Source organism: Pteronotus mesoamericanus, unplaced genomic scaffold, assembly GCF_021234165.1.
Source record: "Pteronotus mesoamericanus isolate MK-2021 breed Mesoamerican mustached bat unplaced genomic scaffold, CSHL_Meso_final contig_24, whole genome shotgun sequence".
NCBI classification, from domain to species: Eukaryota; Metazoa; Chordata; class Mammalia; order Chiroptera; family Mormoopidae; genus Pteronotus; species Pteronotus mesoamericanus.
This window is the reverse complement of record NW_026555100.1, coordinates 25,724,048-25,750,548: the sequence shown is the minus strand read 5'-3', so window position 1 is coordinate 25,750,548 and position 26,501 is coordinate 25,724,048. Positions and strand designations below refer to the sequence as shown.

At 40.6% G+C, this 26,501-nt stretch overlaps 1 protein-coding gene across 1 annotated transcript in view; it reads right to left on the bottom strand.

Moving 5' to 3' along the window:
• FAS (Fas cell surface death receptor) overlaps window positions 1-25,554 on the bottom strand; it is a 40,418-nt gene extending 14,864 nt beyond the window's left edge. The window contains exons 1-2 of the mRNA XM_054572405.1: window positions 25,402-25,554; window positions 24,176-24,229 (exon numbers count right to left, since the gene is read on the bottom strand). Of these exons, the coding sequence (XP_054428380.1) occupies window positions 24,176-24,229; window positions 25,402-25,554 (207 nt within the window). The remainder of the gene's footprint in view (window positions 1-24,175; window positions 24,230-25,401) is intronic.
• Between the last annotated feature and the right edge of the window lie 947 nt (window positions 25,555-26,501).

The window sequence follows — 26,501 nt, the reverse complement described above, 5'->3', positions numbered from 1 at the left end:
TGGCTTGGCCAAAGTGGGAAACTATCTGAGGTCCTCAGCAGAAACATCATTAGCAGCTTGCTATTAAGATAACGAAACACTAATGTCTCTAGAACCACACAGGTAATTAACATTTTAACTCTGGACACCATAATGGAATCATATGGCTAACCGTAACCATAGATACTACAATCTCACCGAATCTTGAAATATCAAAGCAGAAAGGTACCATAAACATTTGTGCGACTTCCAGCCATGTTTTGTTTTTTTTTTTAACAGATCTCCTTGAATTCTTCATTATCTACAGGATTTTAATATTTCCTGCAAATCAGAAAATGTGCTTCTATCTCTCCTGAATGACTCATTCATGAAAATGCCAAGAGCACCAATCCTTACAGAGTGTTTTACCTACTTTCTCATGACATTGTCTGGCCTTTTACAAAGTTCATTGACATGCATCATTTCATAGTAGTTACAATAAACTACTATGCATGAGAATTATAACTGTCTTATTTTATAGTTCAGAAAGCTGAGCAGAGTAGGTAAGGAGTAGTTAAGGGAGGATTTGGCACTTCTGGCCCAGATATGGGTTCTGTTTCAGATTCACAAATTAGTTTCCTAATCACTTTTTCTACATGTAGGCATGTAAACAACTCTATTTGCTTTTAGATGATGGTTTGGCAAGAAGCCTAAGTGTTAGTTATACAATGAACCTTCAAAGTATGTGCATGTTGGATGTGGGTACTAGGCGTGGGGGTCCAGCAGAAGTCAGTCCCAAGCCCTCTAGCCTGGGTAAACTGTAGCAGGACCACCGAGGCTAGGGTCTGGCCGGCAAGAGGGCAGAACTTCCCAGCCCTGGTCTGCAGTTTGGGAGGAAGCAGAGTTTCCTTCTGACCAATCTGGGTGCTGAATGCCTGAGAACAGCCATGGTGCTCCCGGTGAGCGCAGTCTCTTGCAAGGGTGGGGACCCAAAGTGTACAAATATTTAGAGACCGGAAATCCTCCTACACTAGAATCTTTTTGCATTTTTTCCTTTTGAAACACTTAGAAACAGGGCTACATGAGAGTTTGCCCTTTGTTTTGGATGATGAGAAACTGAAGGCACAAATGGATATTCATTAACTATCTGGATCAGTGATGAATCACTTTTCATAGCAAATGAGATTACTAAAAAGAGGAAACGAAGCAGGAATGGCCAGACGCAGAAACTGATGGCACCCCCTATGCATATCACCCCAGTTTGACAAGCTCTGCACACTTTCCTAGGAGCTGCACACCCTCAAGATCTAACATGGCAGTTACAAATACAATAGCATCTCAGACGTTGAATTGAACAAACTACTTGAAGAAACTGAGACTTCCATATAGAACTATTCTATAAAATCAGGGAAGCAATTGGCCCTGAGATGAGCTAGAAGCCAGACAGTGAAAGACAAATAACCGTAGGATCTCACCTATAAGTGGAACCTAAAGAACAAAACAAATGAGCAAAATAGAACCAGAGACATGGAAATAAGGGACAAACGGACAGTGGCCAGAGGAGAGAGGGGAGGGGGCTGATGGGGGAGAGAAGGGGACGGGTCTAGGAAAGGAACCTGTATAAAGGACCCATGGGAATGGCCAACAGAGTGAGGGCTGACTGAGGGGGCAGAGGTGGTGGGGTAGGGCAAGGGAGAGCAACGGGGAAAAAATTGGGACAACTGTAATTGAACGACAATTTTAAAAAAGAAAGTAAAAAAAAAAATCACCTTTTTCTGTTCTTCATGAAGATCAAAGCAAATTGGAAAATAATTTTACAAAGTAGCATGGGGTGGGGGTGCAGAAGCCCAGAAGGGAGTTTATTCAATACAGCCACTGTGCTCTGATACACAGCAGAAAAATGCTGTGTTCATCAGGGAATACGCTGTGTAATGGTCATCCAGCGGGTTCAGTGCTAGAAGGTCAGGGAGTAAGAAAACAGAAAGAAGGGGGAAACAAGGGGAACATTTTAAGGAAAAAAAATGTTTCAGCAGGAAATTCTCTTAACACAAGAGAGTTGGTGAGACCATGAGTGAGTTGTTTTTAGTGTTTCGTCGGATTATTTTTTTGTTTTGATTTTTTAAATTCTGTTTTGTTTTGCTTAACTCATGTTTTTTTCTATACTGGACATGTGTTGTAAAATTTTAAAAAAAATCAAAAGGGATAACTTTAAGGGTCGTGGGATTGTGTTAAGCCTGAAGATCTTTGGTTTATCACTTGTGCTATTCTTTTTCAATACAATTAGAAAGTCTGGATAATAACAGTGGTGAATGTACAGAAGCAGCTTAGAATTTGGAAGGTCAAAAATACCCTACATCTTTGAATTATTAGCATTTAATCCTTCATATAAACCTTCTGTCTTTTGCTGTTCTAGGTTTCAACAGTAGTCCTATAATTTTACTAAATCTAACATCATAACCATTCACCTTTAATTGGATATTAAAGAGTTAACATTAAACCAGTGTTATCAGAGTTATTTTATTTCCCTTTGGTCAACTGAGACTAAGTATATCACCACACATAATGGCAGAGTTGTTTGATAATTAAGAAAATTTTGCTTTATTTTTGAAGTGGAATTGGACAAAAAGAGGTCTCACATTAAAGGAACTTATTTTTATAATTTATGAAATTGAAAGCTTGGTTATACATCCCCACAAAATGGTAACTACAGTTTGCAGTAAATACTCTCTCTGATTAAATCTTGGTTTATTTCCTTAAGCAATACTACCAGAGAAGTATGCCTTACTAAACACACCTTGATGGATTCTTATGGTGAGAATGCCACATGAGTTGCTGGGCTGTTAAAGAGATGATAAACACAGAGATTAACCCAAAGTCTCTCATAATTTAGCATCTCATTGTGCTATTGCTTACTGTGAATAAATAGAATTATGTCTCAGAACAATGTCTATTTGTGCACATCTTGAGAGGGCATGAGTTGACTTTCTTGTGTAGCTGATAAACTGAATTAAAAAAATCTAATAATGCAGTACAGTAGTCCATGCTCATCCAAAGGGGGATACATCCCAAGTCCCCCAGTGGTTGCCTGAAACTGCAGATAGTGCTGAACCCTGTATATACTGATTTTTCCTACATAAAGTTTAATTTATAAATTAGGCACAGTAAGAGATTAACAACAGTAACTAATAATAAAGTAGAACAATTATAACAATATGCAGTAATAAAAGGTATGTAAATGTGGTCTTTCTCCTTCTCAAAATATTTCTTTGTACTGTAACTCATCTTTCTTCCTGTGATGTGGGGTGACACAGTGCCTGTGTAACAAGATGAATGATGTCGACATTGTGACATAGCATTAGGCTCCTCTTGTGGTTTCAGGCCGTTGTTAAGTAAAATAAGGGTTATTTGGACACAGCACTGAGATACCGCGACAGTCTGATAACCAAGGCCATTACCAAGTGACTGAGAGGCAGGTAGTATATACAATATGGACACACTGGATAAAGGGATAAGTCACATCCCAGGTTGGATGAAGTGAAATGGTGCAAGATTTCATCATGTTACAACGGTGTTTAATTTAAAAGTTATATATTGTACATTTCTGGAATGTTCCATGTGACCTTTTCAGACCATGGTTGACTGTGGTAACTGAGGAGAGCAAGGGTAACTGTATTGATGTTTAGCTACCCATTCAGATTACTTTGGGGGTAGTAGGGTACATTCATTTATATGTGTAAGTTCTAGAAATTTTGTTTTAAAAGACCGGGAATATTTTAATGTGTTGTTTTAAAAATATTACCTTATAATACAAGTATAATTAATGTTTATTCTGATGTACAAGTATAATAAAATTCTTAGTCATTTAAAATTGCATGTTAATAAAGTGATTTAAAAATTTGGTATCTCAAATTAAAAGTAGACATCTTAACTCCTTGCTCAGAACTTCAAACAGATTGATGAGAATACGTGGATGATGAGGTTCTAGGGAGAAGCGCTCCCTTTCCCCACCATGCAAACCCTCTCTCAGAATTCAGCTAAGAGCTCACAGAAAACAATGGGTTACATGGGAAGATGGTAGAAACAGAAAGTGAGAAAGTTTTTTCAAGTGTTAACAATAGTTGTCTCCAGCTAATTCCTAAGATCTTAAGACATATAACTTGAAATTTGGTATCTCATTGTATTTACAATTTTAGAGCAGAAAAGTTTTAAAGACAGTCCAACCCAAGCGTTTCATTTGACAGAGGAAACTGTGCCCCAAACTGGTGTGGGACTGGTCCGCAGCATACTGCTAACTCGAGATTCAGGACTGTTATGGGCTGAACTGTGTCTCCCCTACCTCTAAATTCTTAGGTTGAAATACTAACTCCCAGTACCCCAGAATATTACCATATTTAGAGATAAGGCCTTTAAAGATATAATTAAGTGAAAAATGAAGTCTGTAGAGTATGCCCTGACTCATATGACTTGTATCCCTATAATGCAGAATCTGTTTTAGGAAAGGTTTGTGTCTGTCACAGACACAAAGGAAAGATGGTGTAAAGACGGGGAGAAGGGCATTCCCAAGGCAAGGGGGGAGGCTTGGAACAGGTCCTGTCCTCATGGCCCTTGGAAGGATTCAATCTTGCCAACAGCTTAACTGCAGACTTCTGGCCTGCAGAATTGTGAGAAACTGAATTCCTGTAGTTTAAGCCACCCAGTCTGTGGTACTTTGTTATGGCAGTCCTAGAATTAATACAAGGACCAAATTACAGCCTCTTGATTCACTCAGATTCTGGATTTGAAGGATGTCATGGTGCATATGCTCTTGGGATTCCTCATATTGAGCACAAGCATTTCTCGTCTTTCACTATCACTGATCTAAATAAACAAAAGATCTCAAATGATATTTAGAACTGGAATCATCAGGGGCTGATAGGAACCTCAACTGCTTCTAACCAACCTTCCAGGCCCCATGAGGTGGGTTGAAATTTCATTGTCTTCTGCTGCCAAGAACACAAATGGGAAAGTACATGAAGCTCAGCTGATTAATTCTGCTCACTTGCTTTTTAGACTTTTAATTACTTATCAACACTAGAGGAAAAGGAAGTCCTAAAAATGCTATAAATAGTTCACCTTTCCAATTAAATAATGCATGTCTAATATATTTGTGTAAAAATTTACATTTTGTAGTAGGAACATTATTGAAAAAATGAAATAAAAATAAATAAAATAGCCCTGGCTAGTGTGGCTCAGTGGATTCAGTGCCAGCCTGGGAACCAAAGGGCTGCAGGTTGGACTCCTGGTCAGGGCACAGGCCTGGGTTGCTGGCCAGGTCCCCACTAGGGGGCACTTGAGAGCCAACCACACATTAATGTTTCCCTCTCCTTCTCCCTCCCTTCCCATTTCTAAAAACAAACAAACACAAATAAATAAATAAAATTTTTCTACATAAAAGAGAGAAGTGTTCCATTTGCTCTTTCTTTTTTAAAAATGTATAAATAAAGATACAAGGTAACCTTATCCCAGTAATGCCTTCTTTCTTCCCTATGACTAGTTTCTGCAAAGACCAAGAGAAAGATAATTGAGGCAGGGGGAAGAAATGACTGGTTAAACCCTTGACTGATCAAGCAATAAATAAAATAAAATGAGGAACATTGAAAGTTCCATTGGGGATTAGATTTTTGAGTTTAATGCTAACATTTGAAAAGTAGTTCTCAAAATCCTGACATCAAAATCAAGCAGTGATGCTTTCTTTAAAAAAAAAATGCTTAGGCCCCACCACAAAGCCAAAGACTCAGGATCGCAGAGAAGGAGGCTCTCCTTGTGATTATCTCAGACAAGTGTCCCAATTATTTTGATGCTCACTGCTGTGGGAGAAAAACTGGGCTCTGTTCAGGGAAACAAAATCAAAGGTTAGCAGGTTACATTTACGCGTGAGGAGAGATGAGCTTTATAGATTAGCAACATCTGTGTTCTGCACTTGGAAATCACAATTTGACTTTTCATGGAGAAATAATGACCCTTCCAAAAAACAAGCTTGAAAAACAACAACCCCCAAACAAGTCATCTTTGGTGAAAGAAAAGGATACTGGAAGGGCTATAAAATCCTAAAGGAGCACCCCAGAGTCCTCATGCCCCGCGGAGCCACAGTGGTAACGCAGGAGTAAAGCATTCAGGTGGAACAGAAAAGGATGAGTAGGAGGGACTTGTCTAGAATGAGATATCTGTCCACTTGGACGAAAGGGGCAGCGGTTTGGTTCAGAGTGGGGACCGTGGGGCACGCAGACCCAGATCTTCCATTTTTAATCACATCTTATATTTTTATGGCCTTCCCGAACACAGAGGTGCGCAAATCTATAATACTCCAAATCTTAACCAGAGGACAGCCCGTTGTTAATTAATCCAGTGCCAAGTTTATTGTCATTATGCAAATTTATCCCAGTTCACAGCTTCACAAAACGGCCAGTAGGCTTGCTCTCCTGCTGGGCTGAGTACAGCTATCTGCTGATTGAATTTGCAGTAAGATTTGCAAATTTTCAAGATTTCCTTGCTCAGAAAGCAAAACTTAATACTAAGTTCGCTATCATCCCCCCTTAGTAGAACGGGTGCCAGTTGTCCGGTATTGCTATAACTGCTGTTTCTAAATGCCATCAGTGCGAGTGGCGTGGCTGAACTAAAGCCCATTCCAAATCAAGAAGGGAGCTGTGATCAAAGAGACGTCCGGTTCCCTTCCTTCGGGGAAGATGAAGTCACCAATCTTACTATGATCAACTTCCTTCAAATTTGGGCTTTACTACTCATGCTCTCACTTCAAAGCAAATAAGGTATGTAAGTAAGCTGAGTTATTTGTTCCTGTTTAAGACTAAATTACAGATACTTAATTAGTGTTAGGAGTCCAACCACATAAAAAGCTAAAGTCATTTTATTTTTCTTTTTAAAGTAAAGATCTTCCAGAAAATGAAAATAATTTATTAGATAGTTAAATGCTGTTTTTGCACTTTTGGGAATGGATGCACACACACAGCAAAAAGAATACAATACATACACACTGTGTCAATACCATGCGGGCTAAACAAAACATAGACTGGGGCAGTGTAGGCCCAATCTTTGAAATAAGGCCTCAATTTATACAGATGCTCATGGAAAAGAACAGACTGTTAGGATCAAGAAACTTTTTGTAAGGTGCTCACAATAGTTCCAAAATAGTTTTTAGGTACTAATATGTACATATTAATATCTATAAGGTTTTGGTAATGGTTATATATATAAATATATACATGGTAATGTATATATACATGGTAAAGTATTTGGTAATGATTTTATATATATATATATATATATATATGTGTGTATGTGTGTGTGTGTATATATATATATTTATATCCCAGTACATTTAAGAAATGTTTCTTTTATAATAAATTATAATAAAATACTGTGGTAAGAATTATAGTAATCTAAGTTTATTTAATAAATGCCCTCTCTGTAAGGCATCCTATAAAAATTCTGAGGTGAAAATTATGTAGAGATAGGAAGAGTTATATATACACACAGTGACAAAAGGCAGACTACAAATAGTACTGAGTAAATGTGCAATTTTGTATATGTGTACACAAGGCCAGGAGGCCGAAAGTAAAACCAAAAATACTTGTATTAGGTGGTAAAATATTGAACTTTTTTTCCCTAGAATTACTTTTTTTTTTTTTTTGCCCTGACTGGTATGACTCAGTAGGTTGGGCATTGCCTTGAAAACTAAGAGGCCACAGATTTGATTCCAGGTCAGGGCACATGCCTGGGTTGCAGGTGAGGCCCACAGTAGGAGGTGTGCAAGAGGTAACCCATCACTGTTTCTCTCACATATCAATATTTCTTTCTCCCTTCCTTCTCCTCTCTCTAAAACTAAATAAATAAAATCTTTAAAATAAGAAGAAAAAATAATTACTTTTTGTTTCACATCAGATGATTAATGTCTCTATATTTACCTATTTAAAAAAAAGAGATGGAGTCACTGTCCTAGTTTGGTTTCACTTGCTTTTTACCTTACAAATCAAGTTTTAAATTATGTCCTTTTATTATATTTTATCATAAGTAAATAGTCTTTAGCACCTATTAGAAAACATGTGCTCATTAAGGGACTTTTGAGAGCCAAGATAATTTGTCAAAAAGGTATTTAACTCACTAGGGGTTTTCAAGTGGGGGATTTCCTTATTCAGGTTTTAAATCATTTCTTAGAAAACAGTTATTCTCTCCAACTGGCCCTTGTATTATAGTGATCTGGCATCCCTAAAGCATTTTAGTAGCCTTCAGAAAGATTTCTTTGAAATACTGACACTTCCACTCTAAGAACTATTTAGAAGAAAATTACTTGGCTAGTGTCCCAAAGAAATTTACCCAGAAACAGCATCCAAATCCGGGGATACCTCAGCTACAAAGATTATCCCTGAGAAGCACTGGGTCTCAACCTCAAGTCAAGATCCCCAGCCTACAGCACCTGAACCTCGAAGAGGCATCCACATAACATCTGCTTGTGAAAGTCAGTAGGGATTCTGTTTGCCAGGGGTTGATGAGAGTGCTAGAGACACAGGCGCCCTCTTACAGGGCCAATGCACAAAATCTCATCCACAGCCACTCACCCTGGGCTTGGCAGAGGATGGGGTTTGTGGCTGTGGAGAGAGAGCTGAAGGGACAGCCCCCAGGATACTTAAGTTGAGTCGCTCTCGATACTGCAGACATCATCTTTCTTGGGTGGATCACTTCCTTCCATTTGGCATCCATCATCAGGAAAGGCAATAGCTCTACACTGTGGACTTTTTGTTGCCCCACCCTGAAGAGCTTGTGCCCTGCTGAGGAATCAGCTGCCTGGGCCAGGGTGTAGAGGTCTAGGCAGATTCAGGGGGTGTCAGTGACTGAGTTGTATGGTTTTGGGGCAGGAGCCAATCTGCCCATGTTCCCATGAACATAACTGGTAGTGCCGCCCACCACCAAAGATCTACTAGCCCCACCCTCTGGGATCCCCACAGCTCTATCCTCCAGACTCTTAATAGCTCTTTCTTGCCAATCTCTGGGCAGATTCTGGGACAGAATGAGTTGTGTGGCTCAGGGGCAAGGGCCACTTGCCCAACCTTTCCCCAAGCCTGACTCATACGTCCACCTCACAGGAGATCCACTAGCCCCATCCTCCTGACTCCTGATGGGTCCATCCTTCTGAGATCAAACTCTTGACAGAATCTGGAAAAAAGTTGAGTGGATCTAGGACAGGAGCATTTTTTCCCTTGTTCACACTACTGGTGCAGAGCCCTCCCATCACACAGCCATATCTTGATCTGTTTGGGCCTGATAAACTCATATGGCCTCACTCTGACAAATGCCTGAGACCCCACCCCATCACAAAGGTGTGTGAGCATCCAACATGTGGCAACGAGACTAAGTATACCTGGGACATTTGCTGAGTGGCCTCAGACCCAACACTGGCACTGAGTTTGAACCTGTGTCAATCTAATAAACACTGCTCAACCCTACCTGGTGACTCACTGAGGATGTACCTCATGCAACTCAAGTACCACCAGAGACTCAGTGACTGAGATTAAAAGGTAGGTGGTAGGCAGAGGCACACAGAGGCAGATCTCAAGGAGCCTTGAACTTTTTGCTGAGCTGCCACTGGGCTTGGAGCAAAAAGTGGCTTGGTGCTATTGGAAGCTGGACTTGGTATGCAGCTTTGTCCTTCCTACATATACCAGGGCTCAGTAGAGGTAAAAAATAAAAAACAAAAAACTATGGATCACTTTGTAGTTCCAAACACGTTGTCCATGGCCAGTCACAGGCAGTGTCTGACAGGGATCTGCACCAGAGTCCCTTCCAAGAAGCCCAGAACAGACACACCCAGAGGATAACTCAGACAACACCAGAACAGAATCCAATTAGCTTTAAAAGTGGCATATCCAAAGGAAGACCTTGGCAGGCACCAGGCCCTACCGAAGCAAAATCTAGTTCATGTGGTCAGTTCCTGCACAGCAGCTTGTACACTGTGGTCAGGGTCGATCCTCACAGTCAGCCAGCCTGAGGGTCAACACCACACATGGATGGGGAAATAACAATCAAGACTCAACTACAACAGGAGGGCCCACATAACCCACACAAGGAACATTTGTGGAGCACCCAGCCCAGCTGATCAAGGAGACTGCACCATTGGGTCCTACAGTATACCTACTGAATAAAGCCAACTTACCAAGACTGAGAGACATAATAGATCTACCTAATACATAGAAATAAACATAAAGAGGTAGCCAAATGGGGGAGACAAAGAAATATGCCCAAATGAAACAATGAGAGAAATCTCCACATAAAAAGAAAAGTGAAATGCAGGTGAGCAATTTACCAGATATAAAGTTAAAAAAAATGGTTATGAGGATGCTTAAGGAATTTAGTGAAAACTTTAACAGCATCAAAGAGGACATAGAAACCATAAAAACAATCAGTCAAAAATTAAGAATACCATATTTGAAATGAAGAATATACTAGAAGAAATAAACAGTAGATTAGATGAAGAAGAGGAATGAATCAGTGATTCAAGAGACAAGGTAGCAAAAACATACAGTTAGAGCAGCAAAAAGAGAAAACAATTTGAAAAAACAAGGATTGTTCAAGGGACCTTTGAGACAACATGAACAACAACAACATTCTCATCATAGGAGTATGAGAAAGAGAAGAGAGAGAGCTAGGGAATTGAGAAACAATTTGAAGAAACAATAACTGAAAAATTCCCAAACCCAGTGAAGGAAAAAGACACACAAGTTGGAGCACAGGGATTTCCAAACAAAACAAAGGCAAAGAGGTGTCTATACCAAGACACGTCATAATTAAAATGCCAAAGGTTAAAGACAAAAAGAGAATCTTAAAAGCAGCAAGAGAAAAGCAGTTACCTACAAGGAAGCTCACTAAGACTGTCAGCTGATTTCTCAGAAAGGATGCCAATCCTTTCTGGCCTGAAATATTCAGTGATGAAAAACAAGAACCTACAACCAAGACTACTTTACTCAGCAAGGCTATCATTTAAAATTGAAGGAGAAATAAAGAGCTTACCAGACAACAAAACAAAACAAAACAAAAAATTAAAGGAGTTTGTTACCACCAAACCGGTATTAAAATAAATGCCAAATGGTATTCTTGAAGAAGACAAAAGAAGATAGTTAAAAGAATAAAATTGCAATAAGTGCATACCTATTAATAGTCACTTTAAATGTAAATGGCTTAAATGTTCCAATCACAAGACATGCAGTAGCCCTGGCAGGTGGGTCCATTGGTTGGAGTGTCATCCTGAACACCAGAAAGGATGTGAGTTCAATCCTCAGTCAAGGCACATACCTAGGCTACAGGTTCAATCTTCAGTCAGGGCATGTACAGGAGGCAACTGATCAATGTTTCTTTCTCACACTGATGTCTCTCTCTCTAAAATCAATAAATATATCCTTGGTTGAGGATTAAAAATAATATGTAGGATAACTGAATGGATAAGAAAACAAGACCCATATATATGTTTTTACAAGACACCTACCTCAGAACAAAACACACACACAGACTAAAAGTAAAGGGATGGAAAAAGATATTTCATGTAAATGGAAAGGAAAAAACCTGGGATAGCAATTCTTATATCTGACAAAATAGACTTTAAAACCAAGGCTCTCGTAAGAGACGAAGAAAGACACTGCATAATGATAAAGGGAGCATTCCAACAAGAGGATGCAACCCTTCTAAATATTTATGCACCCAACTTATGAACACCTAAATACATAAAGCATATCTTGATGGACATAATGGGAGAGATCAACAGTAATACAATCATAGTAGGGGATACCCCACTGACATCAGTGAATAGATCCAGACAGAAAGTCAAAGTAGCAGAATATATTCTTTTCAAGTGCACAGGAACAGTATCTAGGATTGACCACATGTTAGGACACAAAACAAGTCTCAATAAATTTAAAAAGACTGAAATTATATCAAGTATCTTCTCTGACCATAATGGTATGAAACTTGAAATCAATCAAAAGAAAAAAAAAACTAAGAAACACACAAAGACATGAAGACTAAGTACATGTTACTAAACAATGAATGGGTTAATAATGAGAGCAAGGAAGAAATAAAAATATACCTTGAAACAAGTGGAAATGAGAACACAATAACCCAAAATCTTTGGGACACAGCAAAAACATTCTTAACAGGGAAATTCATAGAATTGAGGCCTACATCAAGAAACAACAAAAATATCAAACAATCTAACTTCACATTTAAAGGAATTAGGAGAAAGAACAACAAACAAAGACCAAAGTGAGTAGAAGAAAGGACCTAATAAGGATTAGAGCAGAAAAAAATGAAATAGAGTATAAAAAAAAAAAAAAACAGTACAAAGATCAATGAAATGGAGAGCTGGATCTTTGAAAAAATAAATAAGATGGACAAAACTTTAACCAGACTAATCAAGAAAAGGAGAGAGGACCCAAATAAACAAAATCAGAAATTAAAGAGGAGAAGTAACAATTGACACCAAAGAAATACAAAAGATTGTGAGAAAATACTACACATAACTATATGCCAACAATCTGGACAAAATGGATAAATTCCTACAAACATATAATCTTCCAAAACTACATCAGGAAGAATCAGAAAATAAGAATAGAATGATTACAACTGATGAAATTAAAGCAGTAACCAAGCAACTCCCAACAAACAAATGGCCTGGAACAGATGGCTTCACAGGTGAATTTTACCAAACATTTAAAGAACTGATACCTATCCTTCTTTATCAAACTATTCCAAAATGTTCAAGAGGAAGGAAAACTTCCAAGATCATTTTACAAGCATTATCCTAATTCCAAAGCCAGATAGAGACGCTACAAAGAAAGAAAATTATAGGCCAATATCCCTGATAAACATACATACTAAAATCCTTAACAAAATATTAGCAAACCAGATCCAGCAATACATTCAAAACATCATACACCATGATCAAGCGGGATTTATTTCAGGGATGCAAGGTTGGTACAATATCTGCAAATAAATAAATGTAATACACTCCATAAACAAAATGAAGGATTTTTAAAAATCACATAATCATATCAATAAATGCAGAAAAAGTATTTGATAAAATCCAGCACCCGTTTATGATAAAAACTTTCAGCAAAGTGGGAATAGAGGGAACATACCTCAACATAATAAAGGCCATATATGAACACCCACACCCAACTTCATACTCAATGGGCAAAAACTCCAAGCATTCTCCTTAAGAACAGGAAAATTACAAGGATGTCCACTTTCATTATTCTTATTCAACACAGTACTAGAAGTCCTAGCCATACCAATCAGACAAGAAGAAATAAAAGGCATCCAAGTAGGAAAGGAAGAAGTGAAACTGTCATATTTGCAGGTGACATGATTCTCCTTGTATATAGAAAACCCTAAAGATGTCACCATAAAACTGCTAGAACTGATTAATAGACATAAAATAAATATCCAGAAATCAGTTGCATTTTTATACAGTAATAATAAACCCTCAGAAAGGGAAACTAAGAAAACAATCCCATTTACAATTGCATCAAAATAAACTAAACTAAAATAAAATAAAATACCTAGGAATAAATTTAACCAAGGAAGTAAAAAACCTGTACTTGAAAAATTGCAAGACACTGAAGAAAGAAATGTAAGAAAATAAAAATAACTGGAAGCACATACTGTATTTATGGATAAGAAGAATTAACATCATTAAAATGTCCATACTAACCAAAGCAATCTATAGATTCAATGCAATTCCTATCAAAATACTGATGGCATATTTCACAGAGGTAGAATAGATATTTCAAAAATTTATATGGAACCACAAGAGACCCTGAACAGCCACAACAATGTAAAGTAGAACAAAGTGGGAGAAATCATACCATCTGATAGCAAACTATACTACAAGGCCATAGTAATCAAAATAGCATGGTAGTGGTGTAAAAGTAGACATACAGATCAATAGAACAGAATAGAGAATTAAAAAATAAACCTATGCCTTTATGACCAATTAATATTTGACAAAGGAGGCAAGAACATACAATGGGGTAAAGATAGTCTATTCAATAGATGGAGTTGAAAAAATTGGATAGGTACATGCAAAAAAGTGAAATTAGACCATCTTCTTGCACCATACAGAAGAATAAATTCAAAATGGATAATGACTTAAATGTAAGACTCAAAACCATAAAAATCCTGGAAGAAAAACAGGCAGTTAAATCTTGGTCATTTCTCATAGCAATATTTTTTCTGATTGTCTTCTTGGGCAAGGGAAATAAAAGAAAATATAAACAAATGGAACTACATCAAACTAAAGTTTTTTTCCATCAAAGGACCATCAACAAAATGGAAAGACAACCCACTGAATGTTAGAACATATTCACCAATGATATATGTGAGAAAGGTTAATATCCAAAGTTTATGAAGAATTTATACAACTCAATACCATAAAAGCAAATAATCTAATTTAAAAAAAGGCAAAGGATCTAAATAGACACTTGTCCAAGGCGGACATACAGATGGCCAATGACATATGAAAGGATGCCCAGTTCCAGTCACTAATCATCAGAGAAATGCAAATTAAAACCACAATGAGATATCACCTCCCACCTGTCAGAATGGCTGTTATCAATAAATCAACAAACAACCGCTGACAAGGATGTGGAGAAAAGAGAACCTTCATGCACTATTGGTAGGAATACAGATTAGTGCAGCCACTGTGAAAAGCAGCATGGATATACCTCAAAAAATTAAAAATGGGAATTGCTGCATTATTAATAATGCAAAGATCTGGAAACAGCCCAACTGCTCATCACTAGATGCGTGGGTAAAAAAGATGTGGTACATTTACACAGTGGAATACTACTCAACCATAAAAAAGGATATTTTATCTTTTGTGACAGCATGGATGGACCTGGAGAAATGTGGAACTTAAAGAACAATATAAAGAAAATAGCAACAGACTCATAGACACAGAAAACATACAGACAGCTGTCAGAGGGGATGGGACTTGAAGGGCTGTGAAAAAGGTAAATGGGTTGGGCAAAAACAAACAAAAACTCATAGACACAGACAACAGTATGGCGATACCAGAGGAAAAGTGGGTAGGTGTAGATGGAAGAGGGAAAAGGGCGAAAATGGTGATGGAAGGAGATTTGACTTGGGTGGTGAACACAAAATACAATATACAGATGATGCATTATAGAATTGTGTACCTGAAACCTATATAATTTTTCCCCAATAAATTAAATTTAAAACAAGAAACTGCTTTCAGAATAGAGGTGTGATATTGGGCAAGTGGTGGGTGCAAGGCAGGACTCTGTGTAGCTAAATTTAAAAAGAGTCCACCCATTTGGAAGGGAGACATAGAGGATAGACTACAGAATGTAAACAATGATTACCTAGGTGACAGGGTTATGTCAGACTTTTTCTTTTTATTCATCTGCATTTATAAATTTTATTTAATAAACCATTTCCCAGGCCATATATCACATAAATGATAAACAAATTGTATTTAATTTATAATATTATTCTTATTATAATATGTAAATATTAACAAATGTATGTAAAAATATGAATGTGTGCATGCATTCTTTCAGAAAAGCAAGCTTTCCTTTTTGTTTTATATATGCACCTCTAATAAAGATGCTATAGTATAAAGGTTAACTAAGCATAGCTCCTGGCTTTGATAATTTTGCTACACATACTAGTTATTGCTGTCCCAAGAACTAGGAGAGATTCCAAAGCAAACAACACTGCAATAACTCAGTCATTAATTATAAGGAAGTGAAGGGGGTGTGTGTGTGTGTGTGTGTGTGTGTGTGTGTGTGTTTAAATTTGTTGATGAGAGAGAGGTAGAGAGAGAAAGAGAGAAGAAGAAAGAGAAAGGAAGGAAGGAAAGATGGAGGGAGGGAGGAAAGAAAGAAAAGGAAAGAAAAAAAGAGGGAGAAAAATCGATTTGTTGTTTCATTCATTTATGCATTCACTGATTTTTTTTTGTTGTTTTTTTTTGTTTTTTTTTAATTTACTTTTTAAATACATTTGTCTCTGCCTCCCCCCCACCTCTTTCCCTTGCCCCCTCCCACCTTCCCTCCCTCAGCTCTTCCCCTTTGGTTTTGTCCATGAGTCCTTGCTATATGTTCCTTGACTTATTATTTTTTAATAATAATAACTGATTATTATTAAATCTGATTATTTTTTAAAGATTTATTTATTTGTTTTTAGAGAGGGGAAGGGAGGGAGAAAGAGAGGGAAAGAAACATCAATGCGTGGTTGCATCTCACTAACCCCCTGCTGGGGACCTGGCCTGCAACCCAGGCACGTGCCCCACACTGGGAATTGAACCAGTGGCCCTGTAGTTTGCAGGCCAGCGCTCAATCCACTGAGCCATGCCAGCTAAGACTTCACCCCCTGATTGATCCTGTTTGTGCCCTGACCCGGAACTGCAACCTTGTCTGTCAGGACAGTCCTCTAACCAACTGAGCTACACAGCAGGGCAGGAAGTTTGGGGTTTGAGATTTCATAAATGGTGTCTCCATTTTGAGTTTTAAATTTTCTCTAAGGAAGTTTCTAAAGAAACCCAAATATTGCACTTTATTTCTGAAGCGACCAGGGAGAATTTTTCTTTCCATCATAAGATGGTGCCAGACATTGTGTGTGTGTGTGTGTGTGTGTGTGTGTTTTCTTTTCAGTCTGGTGTGGTCCGGAAATGAGTGCAATCAACAAACTGCCTGGGCTTTGGAATCCCTGTGGCAGACACACTAGCTTCGTGATCTTGGTTGAGGGAATTAAACTTTCTGAACCTCGCTTCGCCATCTATACAATGGAGATGAGGACATCGTCCCCGCGAAGCAACAGCTGTGAAAGATTGGCTGAGATCACATTTATCAACATCCCTAACACAGTGCCTGGAACTCGGGTGGGGCCCAGTAAAATAAGACTCCATTGGCTTTCAGGGCCTTCGGAACGCAAAGGATCCTCCTGAGGCCAAGACTCTCCCACTAGCCATCATCAAGCTGGCATTTCTGAGTCAGGGGCTCTCTCCCCAAGACGCGCTTGCTGCCCAGGCTTCCAGGCCAAGTACACACACCAGGGCGCGCGAGCGGCCGGGACGGGGCGGGGAGGGGGGCGGTGGTTGGCGGTGGCGAGTTCAAAAACGACAGGAGTGCGAGTTTAGAAAGATTCTAAGAAGAAATGAGGAGCAGAAAGACATTTTTAAAAATCGAAGACTGACTCACCGTCTTAAGGAGAGGGATTCCCGGAAGGGAACAAAAACAGTTTCTTTTTCTGCTTCGAGATAAGAATAAACAAGGTTCCTGAAGCGCTAAGCAACGCCCAGATAACTTTTGCCAGAAAGACCGGCGCGGTCCTAGCCTCCAGGTGTAACCGCTGCCTCGGGCTGAGGCCCTCCCCGCACTTCGCACACGCGGGAACGCGCGCGCTGACAGTTCCCGCCACCGCCCGTTCTGCCCCCTCCTGAAGGCCAACACACCCCCTGGCCCGGAGCGGCCCTTTGGCTAGGCTTGTAACGACCTGTCCAGAAGACTCCTTTCTCTCTCCAGCCCAGCTCTACCTCCAGCGACCTCCAAGCCTCCCGGGTCCACCTGCCCCCACCCCCCAGGCCCCACCTCTCGGCGCTGCTCCCCGAGGTCCTTCGGAAGCGCCCGGAGCTACTGCGCCTGCCTGGCATCAAGCCCCAAGAAAAGCGAGTTCCTGGGTTTTCTGAGACCCGCCCCGGAGGGAGAAGTCCTAGCAGCCCCGCGGGTCCAGTCTGTAGAACGCCGGCACCTGCGGCCCGCACAGCCCGAACTCCCACGGATGCCACCAACAGGGGCGCGGCTGCCACCCGCCCTAGAGCTCCCGCCTAGGAGGGTGGGGTGGGGGAACACTCACCAGGGGCAGGAGGACCCCGATCGAGGACATGGCTTCTTAAACTCTCAGCTACTCAAGGCAGCTACCCAGAGAGAATGACAGTCCCGCCCGGCCCCTCCCGGAGCTAGGGCCCGCCTGCGAGTGTGCCAGGGCCCGCCCCGGGCGCTCAGAAGTCACTTCGAGCTCCTTCCCCCCTCTCCAGAAGACTCGCTGAGCACCTGTGTGGGGCTCCTCCGAGACACCCGAGGCGACCTAACCAGACGCGCCCGTCCCCTACTTCCCCGGGGGCTGGGGTGGGGGGCAGGGGAGGAAGCTTTGCTGGGGAACTCCCGGCTTGGGGAAGGAGCCGTTCATTCAGCTACTCGACCTGTGTGGTGCGGGACGGGGCCGGGGGATGTCCGGAGAGCGTGGGGTGGAGAGAGTCAGGGTTTATTGCACAAATGGGCATTCCCCATTCAGGGCGTTTCCACAGTCGTCAGGCTCGTCCCGCTCAGATGAGGACCCTGAGAACCGCTTGCTGTCCTATCGCAGCTCCTACGTGGTTTTAACCGGGAAGGCCAGGGTGCGGGAGCCTTCGCTAACTGCTGGGGACCGGGAGAGGAAGACCTTGCCTCACTCCGCCGTGACAGGAGAGGCTCACAGGAATCCTGGCTAGCGTATGCAACTAATTTTCAAACCGGGAAGACTTTAGATACTGTACTTTAGATACTGTACTATGGGGATTCCGAAAAGGGAGGACTCTTTAGCTTTTATTTCTCAAGCTTACCACTGATGACAAAGCACACCACTCCAGACGCATTAAACGTTTGCAATTACTTCCCCTGCTTTGTTACTCACTATTTCCTGGTAGGTTTTTTTCTTTTTTTTTTTTTTTAATGTAATTCTTTGGTGCTCTGGGTAACACCAGTGAAAGTCACTATTGTTTTGGAAATGTAAATCTGTGGGTTTAGGTAGTTTTGCCAGAATTTTAGGGAAAGGGAAGTTTGGATGACTTGTGTTTCGCTCAGCGATTGTTACCTAGTCCTGTAAATGCAGATTTGTCGTCTCTGCCTCTTCTAGCGGTTGTTAGTGAAGCTGCCAGGAAGACTCGGAGGTGCCAGTGCGATTCCTACAGTTCCCAGTACAGAATAAACACAAAAAGAAGTCAGTGGGGGATAAGGCTGATGGTATATTATCTCTGCAACTTTACCGTGAATCTGAAGCTATTGTGAAATAAAAGTTTGCTGAAATTTAAAAAAGAGAACTGTGAGAAGGAGGGAGGGAAGCAGGGAGAGAGGAGGAGAGAGAAGACAATTGACAAAATCATTATCTCTTGAGGGTGAAGTATGAGTCAACAACTTTCATAAATGGTTCTTTCTTACTTAATATTTTTCATTTTAGCGCAGGGAGGTGAGTGATTATTACACTTACTTTACAAGTAAAAAAAGAATTGTAGCCAAAAAATGTTTAAGCAACGTTGGCCAAGTTGGTTAGTAAATAGCAGAGCCAGGAATTAAATTTAAGATATTCTTGTTCCTGGGCCCTGCCCTTTCCAAACACCCCTCACTCCGACACCTGATTGCCGTTAAGTTCAATGAGAGTAATAGGTGCTTTGTGGGGAAAAATATTTCATGGTCAAGTGATTTGGGGTTTATTCAAACAGGTCTCTTAATCCAAAAATTCTCAGGGCTCTTACTATGCTAATATGCAGTGTGAATATCTAAGGGGGGCTATGATATATACTTTTTCCCAAACTTCTTTGTCTTCCTTATGGAGTCCTTTGAAGAGGACCTATTGAATGATCTTTTTATGAAAGCTGGTCTTCTGGGGAAAACAGTTTGGACATCTTTAAAGGTACTTTTTATTTTAATAACATATTCCTAAGGCCTCCTGATCCTTTGCAAGCAAAAAAAAACCCCAAAAAACAAAAACAATTTTAGTAATAGATTTTCAGGCCCTCTACCAGATGTGGGAGATATTTTGGACCCACGCCATGCCATACAAGTCAAAACTTGCTTCTACTGTAAAGATACCCTTGCCACTGAACATCTCATTTTGAATAACATTTAAACACATAAAAAACTGGGGGCGGTGGACCTTCAACACCTTTTCACCACTGGGTTTATTTTTATTCCCTTTCGTCATGGACCTAATATTTAAAAAAGTTTTGTTAACCAAATTGCTATAACACTAATTTGACTTTATTAATTCCCAACTATAGTGAGCATGTATGACTGTTTTTCCTACATCTTTCCCCCTTCTTCCTGGTAACAGCACTTCCAAGTTGCCTTTGGAAAAACTGCCTCTTTTCCCTCTTATTAATTCTTTAGTATGAGTAACTGTATTAGTCAGTTTCAGAAAGCCAAAATCAATGGAATAGATATACTGCGACGTCTATCGAGATATCTGTCTATGCTCAGGTAGATAAATAGGAGCATTTTAAAGAACTGGTTTCTGTGATTGTAGAGCCTGGCAAGTCCAGAACTGCAAGGTACGCAGGTTGGCTGGAGACCGAGGGAAAAGTGCAGTTGGACTCCAAAGTCCCCTTCTCTCAGGGAAGCTCTTTCGTAAGACATTCAACTCACTGGATAAGGCTCACATAAGTTATGAAGGATGACTACTTTACTTACTGATTTCATTGCTAATCCCAACCAAAAAATACCTTCACAGAAACGTCTAAAGTACTACCAAATATTTGGGTCCCGTGGCCTAGCCAAGTCGACCATCACAGGAGCATTGACACCAATCCCAAGGCTTTTGTTTGTATGTAGGTGGGCAGAGGAGCGGGGCAGGGAACTCCATTTAGTTAGGGCAACTAGCACAGCACATTCAATTGGAGTAAACATTGTGACTTTTGCTGGAAACAGGAGGACACAATCCCTTCTCCACCAGATTTGAGGTGGGAAATGGTGACGTGTGGAACTGGTGTGGTTGTGAAGAAAGGTTGTGAGCCTGCCAGCCCTGAAGCCAGAGTCATCCCACGCCGGGAGGAGACCGTGCGGAGAGGCAGGACCTGAATGTCGCCTGAGTCCCTGACTGCTTTCATCTTGAAGTCAAACCCTGGGGTCCCCACAGTTACCCAGTTCAACACATTCTCAATTTTTGCTTAAGCCCGATTCTTACAACTAATAGAATCCTAATGTACATATCACCAAAGCTTATGATCAGCATAAGAAATCCTCTGTTACCAAAATTAGTTCTGACAGGTTATCTATAATAGTTTCAGCTTCAAGTAAGGATAATTGCTTAAAATACCTAGGGATATTACTTCTACGAAAAAAATTTTCTATCACTAGAGGGTGCCAGATACCACATCAGTCAAGTGAGGAAGAGAATTGTATCATTTAATTTATATCAATCGACAGACATATATTTCAGTTCTCGGGAATGGGAAAAGATAGGAGAAAGAGCTTCGATTTAGACAGAGAATCTGTGACCCTGATCACAAAGACATTTTCATCTCCCTGAGAACCTATTTCGAACAAGGATAAAGATGTGGTATATGCAAAAGCAGCTACCACACTAAAACACTAGCTACTACTTTTGCATTGCTCACCCTAAATGAGGTGACTTCACAAGACAGTTTGCTAATTTGGGTTTACAGTTCAGATGGAAAGACAAGTCAAGTCGTTTCCAGCCCCCTCCTGTACGATCTTCTATATGAATGTGTTCCTGGACCCGACGGCGCTGCCCATGGCACGAGCTTGGAGGCTGGCTCACTACGTCGGCAACGGTTGGCCACCGAGATGCAGAGCAAGTCATTCAATCTCCCAACTTCTCCCACTGTCAAAACTGGTATAACAACCTCCCTCTTGAGCGAGAACCTGAAGAAGACAATAGCTTAAAGAGCATTTTTAGCCTAGAGCAGCTAGGATGCAGAGAGCATTCTGAGCAGCGAGCATTGGGATATAATTGTTCTGTGTACATAGGCCCTGGTTCTGTAATCCAATTAAGCACTCCTCCCCTGAGCACTCTGAAAGCACAGAGAGTCTATGAATCCACACATAAGAAGTGTACCTACCCCACCGGTGTTTAAAACCTACCGTGAAAAGACAGGGACTGCTTTTCAAGAAGTGCTGATCTGAGGCAAATGAGATCTAAAGCTCTGCTTAAGGCAATGTTTCTTAAACCTCAGTCCACCTTTTGCCATTTTCTGCGGTCCACGTGTACTTTCATTTTACACACACACACACACACACACACACACACACACATCAGCTTACTTTTTTTCTAACCAATGTTATGTGTAAGGTTAAATATTACACTATAACTATAAATGGAAGACCATTCCTTACCCAAGATAGAAAGTATCCATAAGAATAAATACACAACCACTGAAACAAAATATTTGCCTGCATAATTCGAAAAATTGTTTCCCAAACCACCAGTGGTGAGGGCACTGCAATCTCAGAAACGTAGTCTGTTCTCTGTTTTAAGCCTTCTTCCCTGCCCCCAATGACCACCAGAGAAAAGACTGGCAAGCCTGGGCCTCAGACCCTCCCCAGGAGACTAGAAGAGAGATGATGGGTAAGAGCAAGAGAAGTTTCCAGGGTGGTCATTGTCTCTGACGACCCCTGTAGTGTTGGAGGAGTGAGACTGGGGGCTGGGATGTGGGGGGGTGGCCTCTACCGTGACACCAGCCTTTCCCTATTAAAATAGGCTGAGTGACAGCTGAAGGGAGGTGATGCTTTGGGAAGAGGAGAGTGTTCCTGCAGACCTAGGAGGGGAATGTGGAATGGGGCTTTGGAGAGGAGGGAAAGGAAGCTGGAAGCTCACTTAGAACGCAGAGTACTTGGACAGCAGGGAGAAGTAGATGGTCTTCTGAGGAAGATGACCTTCGTTAACTAACGCACAACAGTGAGAAGGATAGACATGTGGATTTTAATTCTAGTTCAGTTACTTCACTAGCTGGGAGAAGCTTTGCATAATATTCAGCCTCCCTCAGGCTCAATTTTCTCGCCTGGTAAACATTAGCCCTTTCAGCAATAATGATTTGCCTGGGAGTTGGTTTTGCATTTGGTCATTTTATTTTATCTTACTTTTGCCCTTTGCAAATGGCCCTCTCAAGGTCATGTGGACCACCAACACCTAATATAAGAGACAGTTGAGGCAGGCCCTGCTGGTAACTACCAACATCAGTGCCTTTTACTTAGCGGTGCTGCTTTCTTCCTTCACCAGGTGAGAGAGCATAAACATTGCCTGCTCTCCACCGTCTTGGCTTCTCCCCAAAGAAAACAGGATTTTAGGATTTTTTTCTGGAAATTAACTAAAAAGGGATCATTAGATCAGGCTCTTCATTCCCATGATTATCCATTGTTGTTTCTGATCATGTGTGGTCTGAAGGTAGAAAGATCTCTCTCTCTCTATATATACATGACTTGGCAATTCAGACAGGCCCAGTGAGGTCACAAATAACTAAATGCAAACTGCATTGTTCAAACCCGTAAAGAGAAATGCCCCCCAGGAGGAGGGGGGCATAGATATACAATCTTTAAAATCGTTTTAAGTTTCTAAGCACCCCTCCTTCATATACACATTGCTTTCTAGGAAGGATTGTTCTCTCTAGAAGATTCTCCTCAGTGTCACAGTGGGTCTGGAGTGGCTGGGACTGAACAGAATGACCTTGCACAAGAAAGGGGCAGGAGACTTGGAGTGGGAGGGCAGCTCTATGGTGGCGGGGTGGGGGCTGCGGGTAGGGGCAACTGGCCGGGGCAGGAGCCAGGGAGGTGATGTCAGTGTAGGATCAGGAGGAATGATTTCGAGAAAGGCCTGTGTGATGGAATTTTTCCCCAAAGAAATGCTCCTTGTTATGGCTTGTTTGAGGGGTCTTCTCTCTGTGGACAGTCACAATATACGTGATTGGATTGGATTTCCTGTGGAAAGATGAAGGGGCCCAACAGAAGCATGGAGTAAAGAGACAGCAGGCCCTAGAGATTTATATACACTTAGAACAAGACCTGTCACAGCTCAAGAGAGGCCGGGCTCAGAGAACTTGGGCCCGATCTGGCTTTTGGAGTTCTTCTAGTACATTAAATAAGGCCAAACAAAAATCAACACAAATATCAAAATGGGTTGACAAAAACTGTGGGGTCTTAAGTTGTTTCCATTTAGCAAATTGATGTTTTTAACACTTAAGATTTCAGTGCAAAATCTCATGCGGGGTTAGTCTCGAGAATTTATATTTAAGGCCCTTCAGGGATGTAAGGCCTGAGCCATTCTGACCAATGCCTCATAGCCTCTGACCTACAGCTCCGGAATCCTGGGAGACACCTTTGGGACCACCAGCTCAACACCTCCCATTTTAAACCAGACTCTGCTCTACCAGCCCCAGGAGCCAAGCGCCAACCTGAGCTTGGATCCTTCCAGCGCTGGCTGCCACTGTCTCCCAACGCGGTTCATTCTATTTCAGAACACTTTCCAGTGGTTAGAGGTTCTCCCTGATGTCATTTCTTCCTGTAGTTTGACAAGTGTTTATTCAATATCCACTATGCAAAGTACCGCACTTATAAACAGAACTGGAAGAGCCCCGTGAAAAACAGGTGATAGTAGTAAATCTCCCCTTGACTCCAGATTGAAAGAGGCATTTTTGCCATCTGAAACCTCCCCGTAGTCCTTCACAAATCTGTGTCTTAAGAGGTTTGTTTTGTTTTGTTTTGTTTTTGTTCTTTCCAGGCAGCAGGCATAATGTGTCAGCCTGACTCTCTAATCATGGTAAACTAGGGGGAACTGAGACTTTTCTAGCAGCCTCCACACCAAGGAACGAAATGAAACCTCCCCCTGGCTTTGAAATCCCCTTGGGATTTCTAAATTATCCAGGAGTTTATCAAAATTCTTTTATATTTTCTTCAAATTTATTTTGACTTAAACCATGAAAATATCTTGGGAGGAATCATTTAAGGAGAATTGTCAAGTCAAAGATAAAGTATAATTAATAGTAATATCTAATGCTTCTATAATGCTGGGGAAATTTGTGAGTTTTTTGCCTGCCTGTTAACTCATCGAAACCTCTCATCTACCTCATGATGTGGGTCCTGTTCCCCTCTCGTTTGACAGATGAGAAACATGTAACGACTTGCCCAAAGTCAAGTGATTATGAGGTGGCAGAAGTGAATTTCTGAAGCCTGGACTGAATCCACTTCCTCTTCAAAAAGCAGTTGGATCAGTGGCCTGATGATCAAGTCGTAAACTCTCTAAACAAATACAAAACCTAATTGTTTTGTTGTTCCATCGAACACATGCTTTCCTGTTATTAATTAAAATCATACTTTTATCATTTTTCTTAATGTCATGTTTTATTTACTAAGATTGCAATTTCATGAGCTAAGGGAACTCTTTATTGCACTGAGTAATTCTATCGAGTGGGAAATTTTGTTCTCCCTTCTAACAATCTTGCCTATGCGGATTGGATAGAGATAAAGACTGCCCTAATTAAGATTGTGTAGTTACAACTCCATACTCTAACTCAGTGCTTCCCAAACCTTAATATGCAGAAAAATCATGGGGTGATATTATTCATATTCATATTCTGTTTCAGTAGGCCTGAGGAAGAGCATGAGATCCTGTATTTCTCACCGGTCCCCACATGATGCCGAAGGTGCCACCTGGAACAGACATGTGCTGGCGAGGCACTAGCCAGCTCAGGGAGACCATCCGTCTGTCCAGTTTGATCTCATACAGGTAAAAACTCGCTGACTCTACTTTTAACAGTTTGGCTAGTTGTATCATTACTCAAGTATCTCTTTTGTGGTAGTAGTTAGGAAATGTAGAAAAATCAAATTAAACCATGTCAAAACAAACACATTTTAATGACGTGCCCATTTAACTTATTATTTTACTACTTAGGCCCAATTTTCACTTAGCATGAAGAAGACTGCCTTCATTACATAAACAATTTCTTCCTATCAAGAAAAAAAAAAAAGAAACTGAGTTCATTTTCAAACACACTGAGCTTTTATTTCCGTGAACACAAAGAAAACTGGCTAGAGGCCTGCTGATTCTCTCAGCCAATCAGAATAATGTGACCATAAATGTCCATGAATTCCCCCCTCAGTGAATCTCTGCCTTCTTTTATTTCTGTCGTGGGGCCATGTATCTTACAGTTCTGTGCCACATACTCTGCCTTTTATGTCTAACTTTCTTCTCCTCAAAAAAAAAAAAAAAAAAGCTCAGTGGGATCTCTCAAAAAATTTGTTGTCTTTTATGTTAAAACTTAGTACACATACAGCTTTTGATTACCTTTTAATAATATCAAACACATTTAGAGCACTTAATATAAGCCAGGTATTATTGTAAAGGCTTTATAAATAGTATTTCATTTAATGCTCATATGAATCCTGTGAGGTAGGTCTTCTTATACCCATTACATAGGTGCAATAACTGAGGCTTCAAACAGTTAAGGATCTTGCTTTTTTAGTCAAACAGCAAATGAGTTACAGAGCTGGGATTTGAACCAAACAATTGCTTCTTTCCTTTAACAATGTGATACTCTCTTCCTGACCCAGAAAGTACTAGCTAAACATTTGCTATATGTTAGACCCTTCCACATGTCATTGCATTTAATTTTCATGCCCACATCAATGAGGAAAAAATAACTTTTCTAATTCATGTAAACAGGTACCTTGATCAAGTTCCTGAGGCAACTTAAGGAAGCCAGATCTGTCTGGCTCTAAAGC